Source organism: Notamacropus eugenii, chromosome 1 (assembly GCF_028372415.1).
Source record: "Notamacropus eugenii isolate mMacEug1 chromosome 1, mMacEug1.pri_v2, whole genome shotgun sequence".
Taxonomy (NCBI): domain Eukaryota; kingdom Metazoa; phylum Chordata; class Mammalia; order Diprotodontia; family Macropodidae; genus Notamacropus; species Notamacropus eugenii.
The window spans coordinates 313,445,760-313,465,416 of NC_092872.1; the positions used below are offsets into that span (position 1 = coordinate 313,445,760).

Below are 19,657 nucleotides of genomic sequence, written 5' to 3' on the forward strand. Positions count from 1 at the left end.
AACACTGCCTTTGGATTGACTCCAAGAGTGGGAGAATAAAATTTCAATCGTTAGGATGGGTTGCTTCAGTGCTAGAGGTAAAAAGGACTAATGAACTATTGATGGTTTTCTGATTTTGAGGACTATTTAATTTTGTTTTGAGGTGGACAGGAGGTATGGGGAGAGTTATACTCTTGCAACTTCTCTCAAATACACCACACCCCTTTCCCTCCTTTGATACTGCCATCACCCAAGTATCTCTAGACCTCACACCTGGATTACTTGTAATAGCCTGTGGGTGGATATGCCTCCAGGATGGCAATCAAATTAGGATCTTTCCCGATTTTTGTTTTACTAAAAGTGTATCTGATTAAATAATGTGATTAAAGAAGATCTTCCCCACCCATTAATGGGCCTGTTAGTGGAAGGAAGCTAGATTAGGGGAGTTGTTTTGTAGGAGGGTCCCCAAGTACCTTTTGTTTTTTCTATTGGGGTGCTGGGTCAAAGCGTTATGCCCTCTGTCTCTGAAAAGTGTATAAATACTATTTAGGGTGAGGTTTTACTTTTGGGGGCTTAGTTTTTGGAAGAAGGTCTGTGTGCCAGATGGGACTCTGGGAAGCCACTAAGTAGCACCCAGACTTTTTGAAAACCCAGATGCTGGTGCTTCCCTCTCTGGCAAAAATGTATGTATGTTAATGGTCAGGCAATTTGGAAGGCTGTCTGAAGATTTTTGATTTCTCTGAAATTTTGATTTTCATTTTCTCTGATACCTTTGCTTGATTAAAGTGATTGTTAACCCCTCAAAAGTTGCCTTTCCTTTTATGAATGCAGATCTAAGAACCTGTGATAGCAGGTTCCCTGTGTATGTTGGGGTACTTACTGTTATAGCCTCTCTCATCTCTCTCCACTCCAATCCATCCTCCATTCAGCCACTAAAGTGAAGGTCTGACTATGTTCCATCTCCCCACTCCCCAAGAGACTCCAGATACTCCCTATCACCTCTAAGATCAAATGAAAAATTCTCTGTTTGGCATTCAGATCTTTCATAACTGATAATGTTTAATATAAAATTTTGGAATAATCTCTTTGTTCTCTCTGAAGTAAACTCAGAGAGTGCCTCTTCCTATGTCAGCAAAAGCCAGCCAAAGCTGACTCTGCACTCCTTGGGAGACCTTTAACCTATGACATATCTTGAATAATGGGACTTTCCTTTGTATCTTATTATCTATAGACACATACTATGTTATGGCATATTAATGGTAAAGAAAAAACAGGCATCCTGGGTTTCTATTGAACATTGTTTGCCCTTTCCTGCATCAGTTACCTGTTTGGGGCAGGAAGCCTGCCACTTACTAGTGGTGGGATTTCCTTACCACCTGGGACATATGTTTACCCAGCTTGGAATCTCAAGACTTGACTGACATTGCTTTGTTAATTGTCCTATCTTACTAAACTTATGATTTGTTCAACTAGGAGAGTTCCTTTCTCACGGCAAAATGTATATAAGCCAGAAGATTTCTGCACTGGGTAGCCAGAACATTTCTGGCTCCATAATGCATTATGTAACTGTTTTCTTTATGGGGAATTGATCAATTAATTAATTAAATCATAAAATGTATGCATTTAGCCATGTTGCCTTTTCTTAACAAAGTTTTCAGGTCAACATAACCTAGCCCCCTTCTACCTTTCAGTCTTCTTACACATTCTCCTGTTTACTCTTGGATCCAGTGACACTAACCTTTTGGATGTCCCATGAACAAGATGTTCAATATTACAGTTTCAGAAATTTTCTTTGGCTGTCCACCATGTCTGGAATACTCTCCTCCTCATCTCTGCCTATTGGCTTCTTTGGTTTCCTTCAAGTCCCAACTAACTTTTCTACAGGAAGCCTTTTCCTACCATCTTCTATAGGAAGCTTTTTCCTATCATCTTCTATCAGAAGCGTTTTTCAACCCCTCTTAATTGTAGTGCCTTCCCTCTATTAATTTATACTGTAGATAGCTTGTTTGTACATATTTCTTTGCTTGTTTGAAGAACTAATAAGGCAGGTTCAACAGAGATATCAGCCAATGAAAGTATCCAATAAGAAACAAGTCTACTGAGAGCAATGTGAAGACCTTGCAGCACTCAAAATAATTATAACCATTTCTTCTCTTGCTGTTTTGGAATTTCTCTAACTTTTCCAACATGCCCCAGGAAGTTCATTAATGGGAAAACCTCATTATGCAGGACACCATCACCCTTGTTACTCTACCTCATGGCAACCCTCTATCCTTCCGGGGGAAGAGCTACAAACTCTAAAACCTCCATTGAAGGGAGGCAGCTCACTTAAGAACATCTCATTTCTCAGGTAGCTGTATTACTTTGGAACTCCTCTGACTTTTCCACCCTGTCCCTATGTCTAGTACCTTCCCTGTTCTTCTCCCTCCAACACGCTTTCACCTTAGATTGTAAACCCTTTGAAGTTCAAGAACTGTTTTCCTTTTTTCCTATTTGTGTCACTAGTGCTCAGCATAGTGCCTAGCATATAGAAGGTGCTTGACTGAATGATATGTGATATAACATACCACATTTCTTTCTGTCTTTTACATAAAAGGAATATGAGATACTTTATCAAATACTTGGCTAAAATCTAGATAATCAATCAATCAATAAGCATTTCTTAATAACTGCTATGAGATAAGAATTGTGTGAGGCACCTAGGATACTAAAAATAAAAAGAACTGTTGCCTTCAATAAGGATAGACAACACATGTAAAAAACTTAAATGTGTATGTATGTATACACACACACAACACAGCTACATAAAAAATAAACAAAATAAGTAATGCAAACATATAAGGTAATTGTTTTGGGGGAGTATGAGGAAGGAGATACTATGAACAGGGAAGAATCAAGAAAGATTTCAAGTATGTGGTATCTGAGCTGAGTTTTTAAGGGAAGAAGGCATCCTGAGATGTAGAGATGAGGAGGGAGTATATTCAAAAGATGGGGGATAGCCTTTACAAAGCATGGAGATAGAAGATGGAATGCTGTGTGTGAGGAAGAGTCAAGAAGGTCAATTTGACTATACCACAGAGTGCATGCAGGGGAGTAATGTATAATAAAGCTGGAAAGCTAGATTATGAAAGAAATGAACCAAGTTCTCAAGGGGTTTAAATGCTAAACAAATGAATTTGTACTCTAATTTTAATAGGAAACACAAGTTTAATGAGTAGGGGTATGGCATGGGTCAGGCTTGTGCTTTAGAAAAATCTTGTTGGTAGTTGAGAGGAGAATGGATTGGAGAGAAGAGAGACTTAAAGATAAGAGATGACACTAGAAGGCTATTTCAATCATCCAGGTGAGAAAACTATACACAGCATTTTCTAGGAGAATGACTGTGAAAAAAGATGAGATAGAATTCATAATTAAACAGGATAAATTGAAAGAGCTGTATTGCCCTCAGGAAATCATAAGTGTCCTTTAATGACCCCACGTTTCTTCTGGAAACAAAGGATTATCTTTTAAATACCAATATGCTAAAGGTAATATTATATGGCTGAGAGACATGGAACACTACTACCTCTGAAATCTATCACATATGAAGGCAGTGGAAAGATTCATGGTTGGTATAAGCAGGTTGTAACACATAAGCAATAAGGAATTTTGAAGAACAGAAGCAAAAAAATCAGAGAGATGTATGATAGATAGAGAAGATGGGCTAATCATATGGCAAGGGCCAAGGATGAGCTTAATGCTCCAGTGACATCCTCAAGATGCCAGGAGAAAGTGAGGAGGACCTCCAGAATGTTGAGTGGATCCCTGGTAATGAAATTATGGAAAGACATGGATAAGGGTCATGCAGGACAGGAAGGCAAAGATGGATTGTAAGCTGAATCACTGTGGTGAATATTTACATTGACGACACTGCCAATCCATTTGAGTGTTTGAATATTCCCAGTTGTTGAGACACTTAATAATGCTGGTTGAGTTGATTGTTAATGAATATGAGACAAAATATAGCTAAGTTTAGAAAGGCTTTATATTTAATTTGATAAGAAATATTATTTTAAAAATCACCTTAAGTTTTTTTTTTTTAAGTGGTTTTCTCCACTGTTACTCTGGTGCTAACATTCAGCTATCACTTGGACAACAATATAATTTAGTACTAGCTTAAAAATATTTGAAAGAAAAGACAGGCCCGAGGATCCAATTGGGTCACCATCAATGGGGAAAGAGCAGAACGAGTTCTGGTCCCTAAAAACAAACCACATATAGATACTCATAAATTGACCAAACTACCTTAGAATGTTCCTCAGCAGATAATTTTATTAGGTAATCTTCCCAAAAGTCTACACACATACACACATAAACAGACATGTCATTAGTGTTTTCACCAATCAATTCCATCTAATATGGAAATGATTTTGTCAGTACATGATCTCTGCCCCCTGAAAGCTTCAGCAAACAAGTTCTGAGTAATTCAAAGAAATTACATATATTTTTTAAGTTCACATGAAATCTGGGATGAAGAAGTCAGATAGCCTGGACTAGAAATCCCATACTATATACCCGGACCAAAGTTGGCGGAACTAGGTAACTTGTTATTAAAAGTGACAGCTATTTAGCCTTCCAATTTCTGGCTGAAATTGAGAAAGACAATAAATTGGAAAACAGTGGATTTCATTTTAGAACAACCAAATTAGGCTTCTGTCTCTCTTCCAGTGATTAAGAATTATGAACACATTTAGATAAAGGAAGTGTATGTAATGAAATGGATAGAAATTCCAAACCTAATCATTTCTATAATCACCATGTGACTTCTGATTCAACATAAACATGATAACAGTAATCATGCTTCACCTTCAAATTATAATTGGATGCAATCAGTGGTCACATGTCCTTGTATTAATAATGGTGAAGAAAATTAGCTACGTTAATATTTAGCTTTCAGACACAGCCCTGTGTACTGGATAGAAAGCTGGAATTGCGGTCATGAAGACCTGGGTTCAAGTCCTGACTGATACATGCTGGTTGAGTAATGCTGGGCAAGTCAATCCATCAATCAAAAAAAATTATTAAGCACCTACTATGTGCTAGGCAATACTAAATACAAGGGAAACAAAAATAACAATAGTCTCTGATGTCAAGGAACTCACATTTTAATGGAGGAGACAACATAATAAGTACCTAATGATATATATAAACAAAGGAGATGGAAGATGATCTCAGAAGGAAATCACTAGTAGCTGGGAGGACCAGGAAAGGTCTCCTGTGGAAGATAAGATGTAAGTTGAGACATGAAGGAGGTCAGGGAAACTAAGAGGTTAAAAGTGAAGTGAAAAAAGAATTCCAGGCATGGAACTGGAATTGAAAAATGTTCCAAGTATGTAACCAGGAGATGAAGGGTTGCATGTGAAGGATAGTAAACAGGTCAGTGTATCTGGATTACAGAGAAAATAAAATATAATAAGGCTAGAAAGGTATGCCAAATAGGAGTTTATATTTGATCCTAGAAGTAACAGGGAGCAACTGGAATTAGTGAGTAGGAAACATGACATGGGGAGACATTTGCTTCCAGAAAATCATTGTTATGTGATTTCTACATTGGAGTAAGGAGACTTGAATTGGGATGATCAATTAGAAGGATACTGTTAACAGTCCTGTTAAGAGGTGATGAAACTCTGAACTAGGGTGAGTGAGAGAATGGAACACATAAGAGGGGTTGTGAGGATAGAAATGACAAGATTTGACATGTAGGCTGAGTAAGAATGAGAAGTTAAGGATGACACTGAGGTTTGCAAGCTTGAGTGACTGGGAGGAAAATGGGGACCCTTTAGGAGTAATACATTAATTTGGAAGAAGGAAGGGTTCTGTGAGAAAATCTCTCAGTTCTGTTTTCGATGAGTTAGAGATGTCTTTGGAAAAAAGTGTTTGAGATTTCTGGGAGGCAGCTGGTGATCAGGAGAGAGATCAGGGCTGGATATCTAGATCTAGGAATTATCTGCATAGAGACGATAAACCCATTCTACATATTCCACCAACCCACCAGTGGTCTGTTTTTAGGGACCAGAATACATACACACACATACACAGTATATATAAAATGATTTATACTGTGTATATCTGTATATATTATGTATAGGTATGTATATATCCACATATGTGGAATCTCTCCCTACACATACATATATATGCACATATACCTGGATATATATGTATACACATGTATACACATACACATTACATATAGTTTGTGTATGTATCTATATGTGGATAGATATATACACAAACCATACACACACACTAAACACTCTTTAACTTACTTAATTTTCATGAGCTACTTCTCTACTCCACCTCATCCACACACAAAGATGTTCATACCTCTGATCTGGCCATAATCCACAAATATGTCACCTCCATGTTAAAGAATTCTGAAATCTCCTTATCTGACCATAATCTATTAGCTTTTCCCTCAGTTCTCTCCCAGATCCCCTCTCCTGCACTAACTTCGCTTTCCTCTTCTTCCCATCTTGACCCCTTGGTGAACCAAATTCAACACTCTCTTCTCCTCTTGGGTCCCTAGCATACTTAATTATTTTGCCAATTGTTCTGTGTCTCAGCCCTGTATCATGCCTACCAGGTGTCCTACTGTGCTCCTATACATATGCCGCTGAATAAAGGTGAAGAAAATCATATAACCATTATGACTGGATCCACTATAAATTTATGGTACACAACTTCAACAGTTGTGTGGGCTCCCACTGCTGCCAGGCAAACCTACTATATCTCTCTCATCAACGCACTATCTCATTCTGCACAATGACTCTTCCAAATCTTTTCATCTGTTCCCAAACTTCCCATGCCATTCCCCCTCTCAGCTGAGAATTTTACCTTCTACATTATAGAAAAAAATTGGGGCCATTGGCCGTAAGCTCCCTCTTCTCCCCTCTATCCTCATTTGTCACTCAGATGCCTTCTGCTACCATCTCTTCCTTCACCCCTATCTCACATGCTGAGGTACCCTTATTTCTTACCAAGGCTAACCCCCTCTATCTTCTCAAGTAATCCCATCACATCTTCTCCAACAGTGATGATACAGTGCCCTCTGTGTCATCCAAACTATCACTTATTTTCAATCTCTCCCTGTCTACTGACTCATTCCCTCCTGTTTACAGACATTCCCATGCCTTCTCAAAAAACCTTTACTTGATACTTCCATATCTGCTAACAATTGTCATATAGCTCTTCTGCCTTTGTAGCTAACTCTGCAAAAGTCATCTACAACTGATGCCTCCACTTGCCTCTCTCCTAATTATTTTCATAAAAGTTTACAATCCAGCTTCCAACCTCATCAATCTACTGAAACTGCTCTCTCCAAAATTATACATGATCTCTTAATTGCCAAACCCAGTGGTATTTTGTTTTCAACGAATTCTCCTTGACTTATCTGCAGCCTTTGACACTATTGTCACATTCTTTTCTTTGATCTGGTCTCAGAAACCAACTATGTAACCCTGGTCAAGTCACTCTGTTTGCCTTAATTTCCTCATTGATAAAATAGGGATAATAATAGCATTTACCTCTCAGGGCAGTGAGCATCAAATAGGATAATTGTAAAGTATTTAGCATAGTTACAATGATTAGAGCATAATAAGTGTTGTTTTTATTGTCTCTAGGTTTTCAGGATATCACTCTGTCTTGGTTCTCCTCTCTATCCAACTGCTCCTTCTCAATCTCCTATCCTAGATTATCATTCAGATCACACCCGCTAAACATAGTGTTCCACAGGGTTTTGGCTTGAGTTATTCTCTCTTCTCTCTATTTTACTTCATTTGGTGATCTCCTCAGCTCCCATGAATTTAATTGAGATTTAATGGATTTAATATGCTGATGATTTTCAAATCTACCTACGGTACCTGAAACTCCTATCTTATTTCTCTAACTGCCTTTCAGATATCTCCAGCTGGATGTCCAGTATACATCTTAAACTCAATATGTCCAAAACTGAACTCAATATCTTTCCCTCTAAATTCTCCTTCACCTCCCACCTTCCCTATTACTCTAGAAGGAAATACCATCTTCCCAGTCCCTCAGGTATGCAACCTAGGAGTCATCCTCAACTCTTCACTATTTCTCATTTCCCTTATGCAATGTTACCAAGGCCTGTCAATTGTATCTTTGCATCATCTCTCAAATACATTTCCTTCTCTCCTCTGACACTGCCACCTCTCTAGTACAGGTCCTCATCACCTTATACACAGACTAGTGCAATAGCCTGCTGATATGTCTGCCTACCTCAAGCTTCTCCTTTACCCCAATGCATTCTCCATTAAGTCATCAGAATGATTTTCCCATGGCACTCACCATGTCACTCCCACACTCAGAAAACTCCAGTAGCTCCTTATCATATCCAGAATAGAAAAAAAAAATCCTATACTTCGCATTCAAAGCCCTTTACAATTTAGCTTTCTCTTGCCTTTCCTGTCTTCTTATACCTTAGTCCCTTCCATGTAATCTTCAGTATATATACTGGCCTCCTTGCTATTCCATGAACAAGATATTCAGTCTCTTAGCTCCAGGCATTACCCTCTGGCTATCATCTATGTCTGGAACGTTCTCCCTCCTCATCTCTAGTAACTGCCTTAACTGGCATCCTTTAAATCCCAACTAAAATCCCATTTTCTACAGGAAGTGTTTCTCTTCTTAATTCTTAGTGTTTTTCTTCATTATTTCCTATTCATCCTATATAGACAGCTTATTTGTACATATTTGTTTGCTTGTTTTCTCTCACATTAAATTGTGAGCTCATTGAGGGCTGAGACTGTCTTTTGCTTCTTTTTGTATCCCCTGTGATTTGCACAGTGCCTGGAATATTTGTTGTTGCTGTTCTCTTGTGTCCAACTCTTTGTAACAATGTTTGGGTTTTTCTTGGCAAAGACAATGGAGAAGTTTGCCATTTCCTTCTCCAGCTCATTTTACGTAGGAAGAACTGAGGCAAACAGGGTTAAGAGACTTATCCTGGGTCACACAGCTAATATGCATCTGAGTCCAGATTTGAACTCAAGATGTCTTCCTGATTCCAAGCCCAGTTCTGCTATACCTTACACATATTAGGTACTTAATAAATCTTTGTTGACTTACTAATAATTCAACTAATGGGAACTTGTGAGATCACCAAATAAGACAGTATATAGGGAAAAAAAGAGGGCCTCAGACAGAGCTTTGGGAAGTAGGTTAAGTTGGGCTGACATGGAGGAGGTAACAAGAAGAAGCATAAGAAGGAATGGGCAGTCAGAGCAGAAAAGAACCCAGAGCTCAGTACCTGGAAAAATCAGAGCAGAGTCTATCTAGCAAGAGTGGGTAACTGCTGGTAGCATTTACGTAGTGCTTTAAAAAGAGCATCTCACTTTATTCTTGCAACAGCTCTTGTTGGGAGGTGCTATTATACTCATTTTTTTGGTTGAGGAAACTAGGGAAAGAGGCTAAATGATTTGCTGTAGGACACAGAGCTAAACATATGAGTCTGAATTTTATTTCAAGTCAACTGTCTCCACTGTGCCACCTCACAGTCTGGGGAACAGTGTTAAATACTGCAGGGAGGTCAATAAGTATGAAGATTGAGAAAAAGTCATTAGTTTTGGCAGTTAGGGCATTAATGATCACTGAACCTCTCAGTGCTCCAATCTCTTCAACTCATTTACGGAAGGTACTAATTTGAATTGATAGAGGAAGTTCCTTACTGGGAGCTCCCTATGCAGATGAAAATACAGGTCCTCTAAAAATCAGGTATAGTGTTATAAGAGTGAGTGTGTGTAGACTTGTGCCCATAGCCTGCAATATAATATGAACATTTATTAAACATTTATTAAAGTGCTTTCAAAGTTCCAGGTGCTAGGAAAACAAATAAGAAAAAAAGAAAGATAGTAGTACCTGCCTTCAAAGTGTTTACAGTCTAATGTGGGAAGAAAGTGGGTGAGACATGATGATTGTGGAATAGAACCCAAGTAGTGCAGCAAGTGCAAAATGAAGAGTTGTGTGGAATTCTGAGCCCTCTTTAAATTTGGGCTTTGGGAGGAAGTTTTTAGCCTGACCTCTAGGCCTCCAATGAGAGGGACAGAGGCAAGTGAAGTTACTGATGAGGTAGGAGTACTAGAAGGAGGCATCATGTATCTTCGAAGAGCTTTTCCTGGGGGGCATGCTTTTGATGGCTAGTAGGATGTGTATTGTTATATGTGACCAGCACTGGTAAAACAGACTCACAGCCATGGTCTAGTACTAAAAGAAATAAACAACAACAAAAAAGCCAGTCACAGGGATATTTTATATGATTTAGATCAGCTCACTGAACTAGGTAAAATTGCTAATTTCTATACTTCCTATCTTTACCTCAGGCTGCCTCTGATTGATGTTACATGACAAATTGAAGATAATCAACAGAGGAAAGGAAGTAGAATTAGTTAGAAAATGCTTCTTGTAGAAGGTATGATTTTGGCTGAGATTTAAAGGAAGCTAGGTCAGTCAGGAGGCAGATTTGAGGAGGGAGAACACTCCAAGCATGGGGGAAAACCAGTGAAAACGCCTGGAGTTGGGAGATGGAATGTCTAGCTCTAGGAAGAGCAAGGAGGCCAGAGTCACTGGATTGATGATTATGTGGTGGCATATAAGGTTTATGAAGACCAGAAAGTGGGGTTCCAGGGGACACATCATGAAGGGCTTTGAACACCAAATAGAAGATTTTACATTTGATCTTGGAGGTAATAGAGAACCCCTGAAGTTTACTGAGCAGTGGGAGTCCTCATCAGAAAATATTTTTTCTTTTGGAAACTATTTTTGACAGATGAATGGAGGGTAGATTAGAGTAGTGACAGAGTTGTGTGTGGCAGGGTGACATCAGGCTATTACAATAGTCCAGGTATGAGGTGCTTAGGACCTGCAAAAGGATGGTGGCAGTAGCAGAAAAGAGAAAGGGGTAAGATTAAAGAGATGTTATGAAGGTAAAATAGATCCTGGCACTTGATTGGAAATGAAGGGGTGGTGAGGGTTATCCTGAATTAATGTAGTTTTGTTGCATTCACACATGTCTCACATTCCTATTATGTTGCAAAGTATTGGACAATAATACCACAGGAAGATTCAACAATAGGTCATAGGTTAGAGAAAATTATAGCTGTCATAAAACTCACATGGGTTGTGTTCAAGTGGAAAAATTTATTTATGAAGATCTGTGTTTTTATTTTATTGACTTGTTATCTTTAAATCTGCATTAGTTTTTGCTTTAACTTTTGCGGCAGGAATATGCAAGTGAAAAAAATAGTTTATTTCAATATTAATAGGTTTTGAGGTAATAAAGTAAGTATACTACTATATCTATTTGTAGATAAAGTCTGCATTTCTGTCTTTCTGTCCATCTGTATGACTAACCATATTACATGACTAAAATCTAAATGTGACAAGGAATAATTTCTGAAACATCAAAACAACTTGGACTAAGACTCAATTCTGTCTATAACTCTAACTTCGATTATACCTTTGGTGAAGTCATGAAAATATGCATTGCTCTTTTTTAGCATGTATACTTACAAGACTGATAAAAAAACCCAGGAAAATGGAAAGAAAAAAAAAGTAGATCTAAGACTACAGCTAATAGCTGCTTGAGTATCAAGAAGTCATTCTACATGGCAATGGTTCTTACATCTGTCCCCACTTTTTTCTTTTTTCCATTCCCACCATCACTATTCCAGGGCCTAATTAACTTTTATCTGGAATAGTACAACAGTCTCCTATCTGATCTCTTCCTTCTCCAGTACTGTCCCTCTTCCAATCCAATGGCTCTCTAGTGAATTAAGTTTAATCTTTAGGCTGGTATTCAAACCCCTCTACAATTTGGCAAAATCTGTTTTTTTCTTTTTCTTGTGCTATTTCCTCCTATAAAATCTACATGTCAAGCAAACTGGACTTTTGCTATTCCTTGTACAAGTCTTATGCTTTATTTACACTTAGGGTTAGATTTTTTGAGCCATTCCCTTAATTAAGAATACTGTTTTCTCTCTTGATTCTAAGTCTGCCTGCTGAAATATACTCAGCTAAGACCTAAGCTGAAATCCTTTATCATCCTTCAAAACCTAGCCCAAATGTTACCTTTTCAGCTAAGTACCTTAATAACACTTTATTTGTCCCTCTCTTAAAACCTTAAGATTGCTCTATCATAGTTACTTGTGTGTGTGTCCTGTCTCCTCTACTCAACTGGAAGGCATCAGAAGGAAGAAAAAATGTCTTGATTTATGTGTTTCTGCCAGAACCTACAATAGCAACCTGTATGCACAAAGTAGGTACTAAATGAATTTTTAATGCACTGTTCCAAAAAAGGTACTTTTACATGGGAAGAACTTGCTTTCCTTGTTATACATAATAACAATGATAATAGGAGCACAGTTAAGAGCTTTAAAGGAACCTAATGATCATCTAGTCTAATCCTTTTACTTAATCCATGATAAAATTGAGGACTAGAGAAGTAAAGTGACTTGCTCAAGGTCACTTTGCCAGTGAGTGACAAAAACAAAATTTGAACCTTGGTCTTTTGATTCTAAATCCAATCTTTCGTTGGACCCTGATGTTCAGGATCAGGTTGAAATAATTTATTTTTTAGACATTTTTCCACAAAGGAAATGCAATAGTACCTAACTCTTTCCTCTGTTTTTTTTAAAGTATAAATAGTTATTCCTAATCTTCAAGAGAAAAAAAGCCATTCAATTCTTACACTGAAAGAAAAAAAGTATAGATAACAAAAACAAAACACACTAATTTTCATTGGCTTTCTCATACCACTTCTTTTACACTGTGAGTTTTCATTATCTGTATTGGTATATAATTTATTTCTGCCTTGATTTTTTTCATTATGTGCACAAATAAAATGTATTTCAGTTCACATTAAGGTATATCTCCAATTTGAAAATTGAGAAGCTAATAGAAGCTAATAAAAAGGTAAGATGGATTTTGAGCATGCTTTCTGGTTAGTGCCTTTTCCTCTTCTCGAAGAACTTGGTTCTTCCCTTACTGTTAACTGAAATAACTTCAATACAACAGGAAGAGAACGAAAGATAAATAGGTCAGTGAAGCTATTAAGTTTAAAGGTCTGACTGAAGTACTGAGCAGTAGGAATGAAAGGTAACTGCTGTCAAGGTTGGAGGACCTACCTCAATTTTGACAGAAGAAGCAGGCCAGGGCATAAGATAATGAAATCCTGGCTCAGATGATTAATTGATCTAGTCAGTGATGGATTCTACTTTGTAGTGATACTAATTAATACAGCAGAGTCTATGGACAGTGAGTGTCAGTTGATACTGATGTAGAATTAAATTCCTGAATGCTATCAGTGTCACCTCGGAGGCTTTAACTCTTCCATCCCTACAACTCCAGCTAAGGATACTGACTATCTTGATAGGTGGATGTCTCCTCTGACTCACTATTTCACATGGGACCCAAACATACTTCAATTTACTCCTATCTACTTTCTTCCCAGGTGCATTTCTTCAGTGTTTCCTTTGTCCCCTTCCATCCTAACTTCAATTTCTAGGGGTCATAATCAAATAAATATTACCAAAGATCCTGGAAAGGGTATATTAATTTACTGCAGTAAAGTTTTACGCATGATCCCTCAAGCTTTCCAAACCAAAATACCTCTATCTGACCACCAGTCCACTAAATGTAGTCTCTCATATTAGAATGTAAATTCCCTGAGGATGGGAATTGTCTATGCTTTTGTGTTTGTAACCCTAGGACTTAGTACTGAGCTTGGCACAAAGTGAATGCTTAATAAATGCCTTTTCATTTATTCATCCATTCATTCATATATGCAAATCACAATTTTTTTTAACATGAAGCTGCACTCAAGAAAGAATTTTCCCTATTTGTTCAAAAACAAACCCCTTATTGCTTGTTTTCTATTTATATCTCTCTCTCTCTCAAATTCTTTGGTATAAAAATAACAAGCCCAATTTTACATAATGTTGGTGATCATTTTAATAACCACCAATAGAATGACTAACCTGTCACTGAATGTGGTAGGCTTTCAAAGTGAAAGCAATCTAAGGGGTATTTAAGTTATAATCAGCATCAAGCAATCTTCCTTCTGTGAGATACAGCATCAGTACAGAAGAAATTCCCACTTATGACAGATCTTAGCTCAGATGAAAAGATACACTTTTAGGCAGTATATCTGACTATGTACAATTTTGCAAAGGATTAGACAGAAAGAAAGAATAAAAACATGTGAGTAGTAGGCATAGCCAAATGCAAATCAATAAATCAAAAAACATTTATTGTGCTTATCTTGTGACAGACAGCACTGGGATAGGTACTAAGTATTCAAGGACAAAGCAAAAAAACTCCCTGCCTTTAAGGAGCTTACATTCCAATAAGGCAGACTACACATACAGAAACACATACATCCAGAACACACAAGATAAGATATAAGATGACTTTAGAACTAATAGCTGGAGTTATCTTGAAAGTTTCTGGAGGAGGTGGTGCTTAAGCTGAATCTTAAAGGAAGCCACAGACTCATGGAGCTGGAAACTGGGAAGGAGAGCATGTCATGCCTGGGAAAATGCAGACATAGAAATGGGACATGGAGTGTTGAGTGCAAGGAACAGCAAGTAGGCCAGGAAGGCTGGATGATAGAGCATGTGGTAAGGAGCAGAGGAGTATGGAAAGGTAGGAAGAAGCCAGTTGGTTTGAGCTTTAAATGCCAAAGAAGGCACTTTATATTTGATTCTGGAGATAGTAAGGAACCCTTGGAAATCATTGAGCAGGTTCCACTTTTTCTAACTTTTGGAAACTAGAAATACTAAAAACAGCTGTAACCTACCAATACTTGTTTGGACTCTTCCATCATGCCTACAGGAGCCTCGTCATCCTATAAGATCATGTCAGTCTTGGTACTCACACCTTATCAGTCCTCTGCTCCTCTTTGAATGGAAAATGGAGAGCTTCTTCCTGAACCACCATTTCAGGAGGGCATATGGGCCAGCTGTCTCTTCATTTCCTACTCTGCTACACTCCTTTGGACTTCTCGGTCAGGCTCCCATATCAGGTACCTTCTCCCCATCCCTTTCGACTTCCTTTGATATGTTGTCTTTCTCAGTTAGCCTGTAAGCTCTTTGAGGGAAAGGACTATCTTTCTTTTTTTTGTATTTGTATTCCCAGTGATTAGTACAGTACCTAGCACATAGTAAGCACTTAATAAATGTTTATTATTTCATTAAATCTCTGAAGTCTACTCTGATTCTAGTTGAGATTGACATTTCTGGAGGTGCCTGAGCTATGAGGCTCACTCTCAGGCTCAACTTACTCTCCAGACTTTTTCGCCATCCTATAAAATTCTTTACCCTACCTTTACCATTCCTCTTCCCCCCTTGCTCAACTTTATAGATCCCTTTTACATTTTGCCCCTACCCCTATGCTCACCCCATTAGAAGGTTTTCTAATGTTTTCTCAGGCAGCAAGGTTGCACAGTTGAATACAAAACTAGGTCTGAATTCAGGAAGCAAGATTTAGGTTCAAATCTGGCCTCAGACACTTAATAGCTGTGTGATACTGGGCATGTCACTTAAACTCTATTTGTCTCAGTTTCCTCAACTGTAAAATAGGGATCATAACAGGCCTTACATCACAGAGTTGTGAGAATCAAATGTAATAATATCTGTAAAGTCCTTATTACACAGTAGGCACTATAGAAAAGCTAGGTGTTATCATTATCATCACTGTTGTCATTGTTGTTTTTGTAACCCTAGCACTTAGCATAGGTTCCTGGCCTATAGTATAAACTTAATAAATGTTTTCTTGCTCCACCTGTCTATGCATCTATCTACTTACATATTTAGCACAGTTTTTTTATCTTAATTGGGGCAGCTAGGTGGTGCAGTGTATAGAGCATCAAGTGCAGGAGTCAGGAGGACCTGAGTTCAAATCTCACCTCAGACACTTGACACTCACTAGCTGTGTGACCCTGGACAAGTCACTTAATCCCAACTGCCTCATTCTAGGTCATTTCCAGTCATCCTAATGAATATCTGGTCACTGGATTCAGATGGCTCTGGAGGAGAAGTGAGGCTGGTGACCTGCACAGCCCTCCCTCACGCAAAACAAAGTCAAGTGCAAGTCATGTTATCATTTCTAACAAAGGATGAACACACACACATTTACCTTAACTGGAATGGCTAATCCTTGGAATGTCATTCTATGTCTATGTGGAGGTAGAATTAGCTATAACTTAACCTCTCTTATATACCGGAGAAGTCATCTTTAAGCTTTTGAGCACCTAACAAAATTACGTATCCTTAGTTGAGGTTTCTGTGGACAAGAACTCTTTTCATTCAAAGTTGCATTATAAACTAATGGTCTCCAAAGTCAGGGCTGGGAGCATCATATCAATGGGGATGTGGTTTAACTTCAAAGGGTATGTGATTTACCAATCAGAGAGCAAAATACATTTCACATTCTGCCTTATTCATGATAGCCAACCGCAGAGCTTTTCTGAAACATAATTAAATCCACCCGTTATCCATTTCAGATTACTATTCTCCTACTTGAACCCCATCCTCAGCTACACAATTTTCCAGTTTTACCCTTCTGAGTTCACTAGGCAATAGTATGCCTACTGTTGCTGCTACTCATGTGGCACTGGAAAACTCCCCTGTCCTACCCTGAGCATATCCACCAGGGATATTTTTCAATTACTGACAAGAGTACATGATAAAAAAAAGTTTAGAGATCACTATTCTAAATCACCAGTCAATTAATACCTTGATCTGCTCTGCTGTATTGTTTCAGTTTAGCTTGTCATCTGAACTATTAGCTTGAAGTTACAACTGCTATTCATCAGTTGTGTTTTATGATAATGAGAATTTTTAAGATTGTGCCATCACTGATTGGTCCTAAAACCATAATTAGGATGGACATTTATGAGGATGTATTTTTGACTTTCTTCTTTGGGCCAAACCACCATGAGGCAACATAATCTTTCCTTTTTCCTTTGATCATCATTATTATTAGAAGTATTTTATTAATAACTTTTTTATATCCTAGGATTATTCTTGAATATTTATTTCTATTCCCTTTATTGTTCCAGTTTCTCTGGAACACTTGCTCACTCTCAAGCTTCTATGCCTTATCTTTTATTTGCATTCTTCTCTTTAAAGATTTCCTTCTTTGAAAAACTTATCTTCCATTTCAAAGCAATATCACCTTTCTAAGGCTATTGTCCTTCCTTTTGGCTTCTTCCGAATCCTCGTTCCTCTACTTCAAACTTTTCCAACTTTCACGTCATCTGAATGTCATTCTCTCTACTATTTATTTCTAGAACTTGAGTTCCTCAAAAATCTTACCCTTTGGTTTTCTGCAGGCTCTCTAAAAAGTCTTTTTCCCCCTTCTCTATTTCTATTACAAATACCCTCAGCTTTTCAGTGAGATCACAGCTACTAAATGTTATTAATTTCTCTGCTATTCACTTTATTTCCATTAAATTAAACAAAAGAATTAAAAGAAATTAAAAACAATAATTTACCCTTCTCCCACGCTGATCAATTGTCTTTCTTTTACTAGGATAAAGAGCCTTATCTATATCTATTCTTGGAACTTTCTGCATACCCCTAGATGGTACAGTTTTTTTCTTTTCTGTTTGCTCTCTCTTAATTCTCTAGTAGAAAAAGTTAAATTTAGATTTTATGACATAATAGTCATTTCCTAAACTTCAAATATAAGCTTCCCAACAACCCAAAATTAGGTTGTTATTTCTAGGTCTTGTGCTTTCTGATCTCACTAACAATGTCTTTACAGATTCTCACATTTGGCCTCTACCTTGTATTTAAATTTGAGTAAAAAAGATTGCAAACTCTTCAGTGTAGAGAAATGTGTGCTTTATAATCTTTGTAGATGCCAGAAAATTTTGCAAGTAATAGTAAAACATGCCAACTTTTTTCCCTATCCCCACAAAGAAAGATATATTAAAAGGAGAGGAAAAGACATATGGAAAGAGTAATTGAAGTATTCTTGGTATTGATAATGGAACATAAAGAAACTATGCAGAAGCTGAGGAAAGAAATGACCTTCTGAAAGGGAAAGTTTAACAAAAAACTAATATGATTTGTACTGCAAAGAATTACTAAGAATTGAACCTATTTGAGAAGATACTCTGGAGGGCCCTCTGCTCACCTTCCAGATTTACTAAAAAAAGACAAAAATGAACAGAAATAATTCTCCTTTTAAAGGATTTTTTAAAAATAAGGACATTTTTAAAAGATTTGGCAAATGGAGAAAATATAAAAATATTCCGTAAAAACAGAAACAAATGTTTAAAGTACATGATATGAGAAGCAAAAGACACAAAAGCAGTGAAGAATTGGAGAAAGTAGCCCCTTATTTCCAGATAAGGAATCAAGTAAAAAAGCAGAAAGGAGGACAAATCTGAATTAAAAAGATAAACTATTAGGCTGCTGTACAGCAAGATATTTAAAATTTCTATTATTTCTTTGGATCATGCTTAGAAAAACTTTTTTGAAAATAAAATATTAAGAGGACAACAAAGCAATGCGAGTGAGTTATCAGATGCAATGGACTATAAGAAAACAATATAATCCAATCAGCAAGTAGCAAAAGGACAGTGCTATAGAGACACAGGAGATGAATTTAATGTCTTCAGTGAATTGAGACTAGTCACCTAGAGTAAACCGGTAGAGGAAACAGCAGACAAGCTAATCCACTCAGAAGGCTATCTCAAAAGCACATGGTATTCAGCAAATGGAAATAAGACAGCATAGAAGCTGGGAAGTCAGCATTTGGTTTTGGTATTACCCGGTTTTCAAGGAGGTACTTGGCAATTGTAGGCAGGTGGAAAGCACAGCATTTGGCAGGTAGTAATGCCAGAGAGGGGAATAGGATGTTGGATAGGCAAAGCTGGGCAGTCTCTAGGTAGATGAAGCAACTAACAGATATGGCAACACTGGGCCATTAGCAGATGAGGAAAGCACCACTAAGGGAATGCAGAACATTTTGCGGGTGAGTGAGCAGCAGGATGATATAGCAACCAAAGGCAGTAAACACAAAGAAAGAAGAGCACAAAGGTGATCTCAGACCATGGGCAAATAGTGAGGTAGTGCCTGACTGTCAGCTTAAATACCCTACCTTTCAGGGAAAGGATGAGACTGAAGGTGAAACAACCTGAATTGGATTTTCTTCCATTTAGTAAACACCAATATAAAAATTAATTGCATATGAGAACCCACAAGAGAACAGTACACAAATGGAAATAGCGGATGGATCTGAGCTCTAGTGTTCAGGGATACAGAAACAATCCTAGAACATAGGTACATAACAATCCACAAGGAAATTAAATTGATGAGGGAAATGGATCTGAGCATTGTTTTGAATGATGACAAAAAAAAACAACAACAAAACCAAAACACTAAAAAATTATTAATTTAGAAATGATTGGCTGGGATTGAAGGCTTTGCTTACCCCTTTCTGGAGCCCACAAAATGGGAATGTTGGGAATTTCTGCAGCAGAAAAACAGAAAAGAAAAGGGATTTCTGACTCCCAGTTTGAGGAAAAGCAGGTCAAATTTTGGGCTGGGTTAACTGGTTCAGAGAAAATAAGAACCAGCCCGAACCTTTTCTCTGCCCCAGAACCAAATTATTT

At 37.6% G+C, this 19,657-nt stretch overlaps 1 protein-coding gene across 10 annotated transcripts in view; it reads right to left on the minus strand.

The window, feature by feature from the left end:
- The window catches only part of GPHN (gephyrin), a 749,523-nt gene that overhangs the window by 358,023 nt on the left and 371,843 nt on the right, over nt 1-19,657 (minus strand). For 3 of the 10 annotated variants that reach the window (XM_072629558.1, XM_072629556.1, XM_072629561.1), the window contains one exon: nt 19,477-19,515. The exons of the other annotated variants lie outside the window; for them this stretch is intronic. In XM_072629558.1, the coding sequence (XP_072485659.1) occupies nt 19,477-19,515 (39 nt within the window). The remainder of the gene's footprint in view (nt 1-19,476; nt 19,516-19,657) is intronic. 10 annotated transcript variants of the gene reach the window in all.